The following is an 11,137-nucleotide window of genomic DNA, read 5'->3' as shown; positions in this document are numbered from 1 at the left end:
TTTTTCACCAAATTTTTTTTCTCTTTTTTTTTTTGCTAGAGGCCTTTGATTTATCCAACGCAAGAGGAATTTGTAACTTCTTTGTTTCGGTAGGAAGTTTTTCTATTACATATTCTTCTGAAAATTTCCCGATACATTTCGTGTGCCAATCGTGAATCTATCCAGATGATATTTATTTTAGTGTTTTTCAAAGACCTCATTTTAGTATTTTCATGTCCCTAATTTTTCTCTCTTCCTCTCTCCGTAATAAACTCGGTACTAATCTACCATTATATGCATAAAAGTTATGGGACGAATTTTTGTATTGATTTCGTAAATGCCATTGAAATTGAGCTAAAACTAATTGAAATGGCAGTATTTATGAATTAATGAAAGTTTACTATTTTGTTGCTGTTTCTTATCGAAACGGCAGGATCTCAAAAACAGTCTCTCCAATTTCTTTTTTTCATGCATCAAGCTTAGGGAAAAAGCATGCGGATAGATGGCACTTAAGGACAATTAGTATTGCACTTCTGTTGCTTAACAGGGAGTCTAGGGCTTTGTCTGCATGGGGAGTTTTTGGGAGATTTGTCACAGCATCGAGTCCTATGAAAGTAACTTCAACGATTTTTTGTCATTTCTATTTTCATGGGACGCGGCTGCGACAAGTTTGCGCAGGAAAATGAATTAGTAAAAATCGAGTGTTTAAAATGGAATTAAGGTAATATGAAATGAAGCAGGCTTAACAATTGAACACATTATTCAAATTAAACAAACATGTACCATGTACAACAAAATATCACATAATTTACTTTCACTTTTTCTCTCAGTAGTTGCTCTTGGGAGCTGGATAACTGCGATTGTGATATTAAGTCAGTCAATATTTGTTGCAACTTCATAATTTTTCTTTCCATTGTGACAAATTGAGGCAAAACGTTCCGTAGAGAGGAGGTGTAGTGACTGGGAATTCTGTCAAAAACTTATTAGAAAATAAATCTTACGAATTTTTTTAGAAACTCTTTGATCTGATGACCTTGAAATCTTTCCTTCCTTTACAATCAAAGATTAAGATACTCTTTACGTATGAAATAAAAGTGATTGTTTTCCTGCCTTTTCCCTAAATATTTCAATGGTGGATAGTTTTCTTATGCTCACAACTGTCTAACTAAAATTACTTAAGTGCAACTATCAGGGTTTACAGACTTTGGCCTGGACAAAAATTCGAGGTACATCAATGTTTTCTTTTAAATTTACAGTTCTTCTATTTACATATGAGTTTGTTAAGATTTGAAAGCCAGTTTTTGAAAATAAGTCTGCAAGCTCTTCAGTTGAAAAAAAGTAGGATCTGTAACAGAAAAGAAAAAGATGAATTACTTAACACTTCATTCCCTTGTCAAAAATTCTACCACCTATCAAGCAGCTACTCTTTTTCCAATGTGGCTGGTAAGTAATGGACAATTCTTAGTAGCATAGAATTGTGTCTAATTTGGTGAAACTGACAGTGAAAAAGTAAATACAATAGGAGACCTTTAGTTTGTATTGGGAGCCGTTCATAAAATATGCAACGCTGTACACAAATACAAATTTTGGGAAATTTACAAAGAATGAGGTTGCCAACTCTCTAGGAACTTTTGAAACCAGCAATGTATAGTTTAGAAATTTTACTTAATCATGTGGCTAGTACTTTTCAAGACCAATCCACACAGGTCAGTCATTCCCGAGGACGAATTTTGGTACTCTACTGCGCAGTGACGTAGTATTGAGTGCATACAATGTATTTCTTATGGGTGCACTCAATAGTACGTCACAATGAGTGCTGCGAGTTAGGGCCGGGCGGGGGAGTGGATTTCAAAAAAGCTGCGCAATGACTGACCTGTGTAGATTGGTCTTGGTACTTTTCAAGACAGAAACTGCATTCGATATTCCATGCCAACCTATGGACTAAAGCCATGGTGAGCATTGCTGGCAGTCGATGGTAAACCGTTCAGGTCATAAAAAGAATGAGACATGAATAATGAAGAGCACTGATTGTTTTTTCTCCTGTTTTTACATACTACTACCTTCCATTATTTCTATGTCTCCCAATCATTGCTTCTTAAACCCAAGTGGTCTTTTCCAGTATTGTTTTTTTAAAAGAAAATACTACAAGATGTCCAAGGATTAGGTAACCAACAATCCTACTTCATGGTTCAATTCTGTGAGTCATAATTAGACTTTTGGTAATTATACTTAAGAATGTTTTAACCCTGTATGAGATAGCATTACGAATTTGTAACGACATATTTTTTGGGTTTTTAAAAATTGGATCTCTCCTCTTTGGCGTGATTTTGCAAATTTTCATTAGTTTTTTCTATTTTTAAATAAAAGATTCCCTTAAAAGTGAAATTTAGAAAAAAAAAAAAAATGGTGTTCTATGCTTCTAATGCAAGCTATAAAATTGAGTAGTGGCTCCCAGAATCTGAAAGCAAAAATTAGTTCATGCCATTGAGGGTTAAGAGATAAGTAAGTACTAAGTACTGAGTAGGGACTGAAGGAATAAATTAGTGACATACCTGGTCCCGTCTTGTCTCATATAAAAGTTGGTAGATATCTTATGACCCGGTTGGAATCGGAGCTGGGTCATATCATGTAGACCATAGTCTCTCAGGTAGACTATGCCTCCTGGTTTGAGGACTCGATAAATATTTTTGACAACATTTACATGTTTATCCGGATGTATTGCAGATAATACAAAAATCAAGGTAACATAATCAATAGAATTGGAGATGAGGTTGTCACAGAAATCTTCAGATGTCACATCAGAAGCAAAAGCGTTGATACGGTCAGCATCATAATCCTCATTTGCTTTTACAAGTTCAATGGCCTTCGACGACAGGTCACAGGCAAGTGCAAAACCTTGAAATCCACTTTTCAATAGAGGATAGAGAAAATTTCCAACACCGCAGCCAATTTCTAGCAATATTTTGTGCTTAGTGTCCTCCGTAATCAGCTCTCCAAATTCTCGACCGGTCCAATTTCGATCCTTGAAGAATCTGCATTCATTCCGTTTATAAAATTTGTCCCAAAATTTTTTGGCTTCAGCTTCTAATTTGTTAGCTTGAAATTCTGATACCAACCGAGATTCTTGCCTTTTCAGGGCGGCTTTCATGTCAGCTGTCAGCTCCTGAGGCATGTCCGACAATGAATCAACAATTGTTTCCGTGGGATGATCCATGAGCGTATTTTAATTAGATTTATTTGGATAGTCTCCTGCAGGACGAGCTCCTCCATAGAGACGTTCAAAAGGAGAAAAAGAGTATATTTACAGACAGCACTTTATCAATCAATCAATACTGAGAATGATGGGTGATAATACCAGAAAGACACGAGACTAGTAAATTACTGATAATGAGATAATGACAATGATAATAGAAAGTGAGGTTATGTTATTGTTTTGATTCTGACGTAACGCGCTGTCAGTGTAAAATTTTTCCACTCTTTTTCTTCTCTCTGAGTGAGAAGAATATTTCCAGTATTTCTCAATTGTATTATTGATTACCTCAATTTATCATCAAGTCTTGGAAACAGTTACTTACATCGAATGACCCAGCCACTCACTAAACCAGTCCATCGCAAGTAGATCCCAGGTCAGATCACCTTGAGGTGGGTCCCCGTTTAATAAATAAAAGTCTCCTATGTGGATCTGCTGTCCAATTCATAATCCTTGAGCATCAGATATTTTACAAGAAATCCTGAACCATCATATCATTTCTCAATCAGGTATGTGCATCTACCCAGGTATAGAAACGTTTAAAAAATTAGAACGGGTAGTTATCGAGAATAACTCTACAGTTACTCAGTTCGAATGAAGGTGGCCAATTGTTTTGGCTAGCCATGTGTATACTTACTGGATTTAGTTCTGAAGCTGTGTATTGAAATGATTTCAAATATCATTCTTGATCTCAAATGGAATGATGCTAGCACTGTTCAAGAATTCTGAGATAATATCTCCAAGGACCTAACATGGAAAACTAAGGAATCTGGTGCTGGTTTAAGGACCCTGCAAACCACGATCGATTTCCCATTTTTTATAGCATTAAACTTGTCTATGAATGCTGATCGTAAGTCATCATTGCGCCAACTTTCTATGAGCTACTTACCGTTTTTGTACAATCCACAGTTGAAGTTTCGATGAGTTCTTGAATAAAAAGAGACAGCATGGCAATATAGAGCCGAGCCAATCAACCTTCGCACAGTAGCGTGAGCTGCTCACCTGACTGCCCCTTAACTGCCACTTTTTGTGTCGTAGACTACAGGGCATGTCTGTATAAAAGTAAAAGAATTCATTTTCATTTTTTTAAACCCACCAATTTTTTTGTTTCTTTGTGTCTACGGCACAGTTAATTTTTAGGATGAAATGGCATTAATGTATATGATCTTGTTTCTTTTTGTTCCCTAGGGTATCTCTAGCATAACAAATTATGTTGTGTTGCTGAGTTTATCATTAAAGCTTCTCCAAAATGTCTAGCAAAGAAGAAGAGTGTGAGTTGACACAATTAGTCTCCTTCGATGAAGAACCTGGTGTCAACAACAAATTTGATGATGAAACACCTCCTCATACTCCTGCCGAGAAGCGATCTTCACTTCTAGTCTTGAGTCAGCTGACTAACCAGGGCACCAGCAAAGTAAGCCAAAATACTTGCTAGTAGTAAATCTTGAGCTTTTAAAATTGAATGGCTGTCCTAGAAAGTAGTAAAAATCTTTTATTACTGACGTAAGACAGTGTAAGTCTCAAAGAATCAATTCAGTAAGTAAAAACAGAAACTCTATCAGTGGCCAAAGTGCGGAATCATGTATCTTCATTCCGGTGTTTCAAAATTTCCCCTCCTATTTTATTTTTTAAAAGAGAAAAAAGCCCATTTTGTAGCTTGAAATTTATAAAAAATACTCAGCTAACAGAGGCAACAAATGAGAGTCTTCAAGAAATTAGATACCGTGCCTAGTATTTTAAAGAAGTTATAAAGTATGACAGGAAGTCTGCAACGTTCCTAGTGGAGGTACGTGGTTTCAAATTTTGGCCATCAGTATAAATGGCAAGCTGGAAACTTAATGACCAGCATAGTACCTAATGCTTTATAAAAATTGCCAGTTTTTTCTCTTTTCTTTCTTGTCTTTGTCATATTTAAGCTATGCATCAGTCAGCAGTCTTCTTTATCTATGTCAAGCCATTCAGCACCACTGGATACCCCCCCCCCCCCCAAAAAAAAAAAAAATATTCTACAGATCCTTTTGAAGCCAGTGTACCAAAAAAGAACCCTGTACCCTCACACCAGTGGGGACTTACTGATTCTTGATACATTTCTCAGGAAACATTTTTAATCGTAGTCAGCAGTTTGGTTTAAATTTTCCAAGTAAAATCTGATTTCTACCTGCTCTTTTTTTTACATAAACTTGTTCACAAAGCCGTACTGAATGAAGAACACAACAAAGTCTGAGAAGTGGTTGTGTTAGTTAGAGGATTTTTTTGGATTTTTTCAGGGTCTCTGAGGTTGAAATGCTACAGCCTAAGTGCAATGTTTGTATGGCTAAGGAAGTATCTTTTTTTAAATCTAAAACAATGAAAAAAATTGAAATATTTCCTTCGGAAAATACACTAAAAAACCTGACAAATTTTAAATTGGTTGCTAGGGTGAAGAGAGAGGTCAGAGCCTAAACTGTAAGTAACATAACGATGACTAAAGAACAATACCGCCTATCTGCAAACTGACATTTTTGCAGGACAAAGAGAAAACTTAGCCATTTTTGTGATTTTGAAGCTCGACCTGCAATTTCTCCATACATCACAGTGTTATTACAGCGCTTCCCTGAAAAATTGGAAAAAAGTAAAATATTTTATGCTGTAGAATACGGCAAACTCACTAACTCATTTTCGCCAAAGTTGTCAATTAGGCAGTAGGTATTGGTCCGTAGCCCTCAGTATCTCCAGTTTGTCACAGAGAAATGATGTTTGTCTCATCTTTTTGGCTCTTTTTCTATTTAGCAGAAAAGCTTAAAACAAAACATAGAAGAACCAGAACGTTCATCTCAAATTTCTTCATCAGAAGGTGCCAGCAGTACAAAAGGGGAACCCAGCATAGCAGAATCCTCCACCTCTAGGCCTATTTCTCGAATTGCCACTGCTCCAGTTTCAAATATAGGTATGTGTAATCATCAGTCAGTAACTAATTGGGATGAACAATTTTCTAAAAGCTTGGCTAAGGACCAATGATCTGTCTGCTCCTGTTCCTCAATGCTCAGCATTACAACCCTCTGTGGAAGAGAGGGAAAGTAGGGAGAGTCCGTGTCCACTGTTTCAAGAACAGGATTTAATGTTGCTTGGGCAAGGCAATTGCTATGTCAATAATATGCCTTTGCGGAGCCATCTTTTGCCACTGAAGAGTTTTTTATCCATACTGAAACCAAGAGTCCATAAAGTTCCCTGCTTTCCACAATTGTGGAAAAAGTGTTTTTACAAAAAGTGAGTCAGGTTTTTTGGTTCATCAGTGGAAAGAAAATTTTGAAATGACAGTAAGGATGGCTTAGTCAACGCTTACGTGTATTTTACCATTACTATGCCAGAACTTGCAAAAAAAGAAGAAGAAAAATTCGAGGACTTCTCTTCGTTCAAGCTTGGCTGTCAAGAATGGGAATATTATAGACTTCTGACTGAAGCACTGCAGAAAGCGCTCACATGTTTCCGACTTCACACCAGAATTAACAGTAGTGCTATTAGTCTGTTCTGCAACACTTAGCAAATTCCACTGTTAGTGTCCTCAGAAGCTTTTCTAAAATTATACATATTTGGGAAGATTGTGTCCACAGCCTGGACAGTTGGATCAGCCTCAAGATGTTTGTCTGAACGTCCACTTCCCTCTTCAGGTTTCGAAATTTTTTTCAGATGATTTTCACAGCCCGTTATGAAAGTGCACTTTGCTCATGAACGTATTAAAGTAACTTTTAAAGAAATTTTGTGCAACATTCTGTCACTAAATTAAACATTTGAAAGATTACTTGTCTCACAAAAGTAGTGACATTACCAAGATATCGAAAAGATATAATCTTCATAATATTCTGTTCAGAAGAAAATTCTGAAGTATGTTTGATAATCTGTATTCAGTATCTCAGGATTTATATGAAGTATGAAAATATAGGGGAGTTTCTTAAAGTGAGATCGCCACTTTTTTCTCCCTCAACCCTCATATTTTTAACTTCATGCCATTTCACATGTTAATGTCTCTTACTATATTTTTTAGTCCTGGAAGTATAATTTCACCTCCTCAGATATTTTTTACAGGAATGTCCCAGCCATGTAAGGGACGATGTGTGTGCTCTCCTAAAATTTATAAGTTTGTCATTGTTAGAATGGCAGTTCCTCAATCATTTCCTCCATTTTTCAGGCCATACAACAAGACTGTACCAAGTCAATGAGAGGACCGGAAGAAATTCCTCAGGGAACATAATTTCAGAGTCACATGGTTATAGACCTCCAAGACCCCCTTTACCCAGTGCCATCAGATCACAGATGATGAAGAAAGGTAAGAACTTAGGTACTTCTTCCAGCAATGAGTGCAAGAAGAGGACTTCTTGCTGTCTCAGACTTTCAGCTATCGATTCGTTCATTCCAAGCCAGGCAAATGCACTTATTTCATGGAAAATTCTACTGAGAACACTCTTTGATTTTAAAATTCCAGAACAATGATGAATTACATATAATTTCCTCTTTTTATGTATCAAAATATAACGTTAAACATAAATGAACTGCAGAGATTCCCTACCTCTGAACTGACATCTAGCAGGAGTCTTTCAAAAACAATGATCATAATCAGTGCCTCCCCTATTATATTTAGGTAATGTCTCTGTCACATCAAACTTTTTTGCTTACTAATTGGCATAGATATGAGAACCTGCATTTAAATTTGGATCATTGTGCCAATCAAAATGATATCACAAGAGATAGTTTGCTCTATCATAAACACCACTCTTAGACAAGCTCAATTAGTTGACGCACGTTTCCGTTTGTGTTGAAGAATGCTAACAACAATGTGTTCCAGCAACTTCCTTTGTTTGCTATTGGATGAAACGCTGGGAGTTGGTTATTCCTACCACTTTTTTTCACCATTTGAAAAATTTCTAAGGATAAAATGGCTTAATTCGGTTGTATTTTTGGGTTTACTTTTGAATGAACCAATTTTGGAGTTCTATCTTGAACCGTTTAGAAGTATTGCACAAAAGGGCTACTTTTTTAAGCAACTTTGTACAATATTCAGTGGCCGAATATTTCACTCCAATGCGGATCGAATTTTTCCAGCTTGCTTGCTTGATTGTTTTTCCCCTTTATTTTTCATTTTATTTAGTTATTTTATTTTATTTTTATCTTTTTTTGTTCTGCTAAGTAAACAAAAAGCAACTTCAAACTTTTTTCAATTCCCTTTCAACGGTTATCTTTATTTTATTTATTTTCATAAATTCCTGTTCAGTACTATGCTTTTTTTTTATCCTTGTTTCTTTTTTTTCTTTCTTTTATGTTTGTCCACATTGGTTTTTGTTGTTTGCTGTGTGCACGTGTGTGTATAATAAGCTCTTCTTGATCGAGAATGTCAACATCACTGTTTTCTCTCAGATGTTACTGATGTCCGCCAAATGGAACAGGCTCTACTTCATCTCCTTGAAGACTTCAACTCTGGCAAACTCCGTGCTTTCAGTAAGTCCATTGCTCGTTTTGTTGTTTATTCGCAGCTGGAATTTAAACTTTCCAGTTGAAGAGAATATTATGAATTGTTGCTCAAAATCCTCAGTCTGCTAAAAATTTTAAACACTGTATATAAAAAATTTTACCGAAAAAATCAAAAGTATTTGAAAAAGGGTATAGGGTCTCACTTCTAGAACATGGATAGTTTTTCCTCTGTAAAGAGTTTCATCAGAGTGTTCATCATGTGAACGATTTTTCTTTCTGTCTTCTTAGAAAATTATTAAGGAAAGAAATGGCGGTGAATTAGTTTAAGTCTTTGAAATTTTGTTAATATACGAGTATGTGTATTATTCCATGTATATATTCTCCTATTTATTCCATTTGATATAATAATACGCCAGGAACTGGCAAAAATGCACTTTTCCGAACCAACTTTCTCGAGATTGGCCTATAGGAAGTTCGAATTTGTTCTGAAATCTCACGTTACCCAGAGGATAATAAGGAATATCACATCGAAAGATCTCGATATTTAGCTAGCCTCAAATTTCTTAGTATTCCGTGTGCAGTCCTTTGAAAACTGCTTTTTTTTTGTTTACTAGGTAAAGATTGCAGTATGGAGCAAATGACAGGCATCCGTGAACAGCAAGAGCATGTTGCCCGTCTGCACTTCGAGCTATTTGCACAACAAGAATTGTTTGAGCCACTGAGTGATGAGGGACTCCAACGCGGAGTTGATAATATGAATTCTCTCATGTCTTCCCTAGAACAACTAAGTATTTCGATAGAAAAATTGCACACGGTCAATGACACCAGCTAAAATTAATCAACACCCTTGGGCAGTCTTTCAATGCTCTGAAAGAAGTCGGAGGCTTCAGTCTTTTCTGCCCAAGCTGAACTGGTTGAACACCGGTAAAAGCGGGATTTAAATCAATAAACAATAGCATATCGATCCGTCCTGTTTTAACTTCTGCATTGTGCAGTAAAGAGAAGCCTCCTCCCCATGTATTTCAAGAGAGAACAATGGTTAACTTCAGCCTTCTTAAAAATTTCAAGTATGCACATAGGTAATCTCATGGTGTACTTAAAAATTTAATTTCAGCACAATATTTTAATGAGGAAGAACTGAAATTCTGTGCAAATCAAATGGTTTTAACCTGTTTGATAGTCTTCATAGATGGACGAAGTTGGTTTCAGAGATCATCAAACAGGTTGCAGAATTTTAGTCATTTTTCCTTAGATTGTAGGTAGTGCTGAAACTAAATTTCTACGCTAAGGTTTTCCATCAACTAAAAAATTGGCTAAATTCTAGAAAGATGACTGCAAACAGTACGAGCAAAAGATGAAATTGCAACCTGAAAATTAAAGTGCTCTAGGATTTTACTCACAAGGCCAGTTGATTTTGAGTCTGAAAACAAGGCTGATAATGAGTGAAGAAAATGAGTGAAACCGGGCACCAGAGATTTTTAAAAGGAATGAAGTGTAACCATTGTTTATTTTTTAGAGTACATGGTTTATGGAATTTTCTCTGCTGTACAAGATAGAAGATCAAGTGTGGAGCCAGGTCACTGCTTGATGGAATGTTCCTTTGTCTTCCGAGGAAGGTAGCAACGAAGTAAATGAATCTGTGGAAATCTCTGTGGAGAAGGTTTTGAATGTTAATTTCCATTGGGTTCAAAGACAATGTTGTTCCTTCAGGAGCTAAGATAGTCAATATAGTAAAAGTCCGTAGTCTACTACTACTGCATTTCTTTCGCAATACATTCTCTTATTATATGAGGGGTTTGGAGGGCAAGGCGCGTAAGTGCAGTTTTGGTATTTCAAGAGATAAGTCTTTAAAGTTCCAAATTCTATGAAGCCTTATGGCAGAAAGGAAGTTTAAACTCACTTTCTGAAGCTTTGAAGTTGGATTTTAGTTGTGAGTTTTTCGCAGAATATACTTTCAAACTAGTTATAGTTGAGTTTATGAATATCTCAAATTTTTCAAAAACTGCACTTATGCGCCTTGTCCTCCAAGCCCTTCATGTGAAAAGGATACAACTTGGTAGTTAATTTTTTTGGCCAAACCATACCAAGGACCAACAAAAGCCTGAACAGTCAATATGTTAAGTGGAATTGTTGTTTAATAATTTACTTTCATGGTTTGCCTTGGTGTCCATGGACGCTGCAGCAAAATTTCTGATATATCTGAATAGAGGCTTCATTGATCTAATTGCAAAATTAATCTCAGAGTTCTGTATTTTAAAGTAGGTAAAAAATCATCAGGAGATACGTACAGAATTTTATATCCCCCCAGTAGGGGTGAACTTTCGGTTGTAAACTATGCAGACATAAATATTGAGGTATTCAATGAATACACACATCAGTTGTGATAGTGTTTCTAATCGTAAGTGTAGGTTTTTCAATTTGTAATTCATGGATTTTTCTTATTACATTTTTTCTTTTCATACTTAG

The 11,137-nt window shown here is 36.0% G+C and overlaps 2 protein-coding genes across 5 annotated transcripts; one reads left to right on the top strand and one right to left on the bottom strand.

Moving 5' to 3' along the window:
* Positions 1 to 683: 683 nt before the first annotated feature.
* On the bottom strand, positions 684 to 3,356 carry LOC109033654 (tRNA N(3)-cytidine methyltransferase METTL6). Its single transcript, XM_019046356.2, has 2 exons — positions 2,532 to 3,356; positions 684 to 1,324 (listed from the first exon to the last, which is right to left on the bottom strand). Exons 1-2 carry the CDS (start codon positions 3,191 to 3,193, stop codon positions 1,168 to 1,170), a joined length of 819 nt encoding a protein of 272 aa, XP_018901901.1. The 5' UTR covers positions 3,194 to 3,356; the 3' UTR covers positions 684 to 1,167.
* A 74-nt stretch (positions 3,357 to 3,430) lies between these two features.
* Positions 3,431 to 11,136, top strand: LOC109033655 (uncharacterized). Of its 4 annotated transcripts, none has more exons than XM_019046360.2 (6): positions 3,431 to 3,738; positions 4,418 to 4,643; positions 6,002 to 6,155; positions 7,395 to 7,532; positions 8,576 to 8,698; positions 9,286 to 11,136. In XM_019046360.2, exons 2-6 carry the CDS (start codon positions 4,479 to 4,481, stop codon positions 9,501 to 9,503), a joined length of 798 nt encoding a protein of 265 aa, XP_018901905.1. In that variant the 5' UTR covers positions 3,431 to 3,738; positions 4,418 to 4,478; the 3' UTR covers positions 9,504 to 11,136. The 4 variants fall into 4 exon arrangements, with proteins under 4 accessions (XP_018901905.1, XP_018901903.1, XP_018901906.1 ...); XM_019046358.2 differs by having other exon boundaries at positions 3,433 to 3,621; positions 5,999 to 6,155; XM_019046361.2 differs by having other exon boundaries at positions 3,433 to 3,738; positions 5,999 to 6,155; positions 8,618 to 8,698.
* The last annotated feature ends 1 nt before the right edge of the window (position 11,137 follows it).

This window comes from Bemisia tabaci, chromosome 2, assembly GCF_918797505.1.
Source record: "Bemisia tabaci chromosome 2, PGI_BMITA_v3".
Taxonomy (NCBI): domain Eukaryota; kingdom Metazoa; phylum Arthropoda; class Insecta; order Hemiptera; family Aleyrodidae; genus Bemisia; species Bemisia tabaci.
This window is presented reverse-complemented; position numbering and strand designations above follow the sequence as displayed.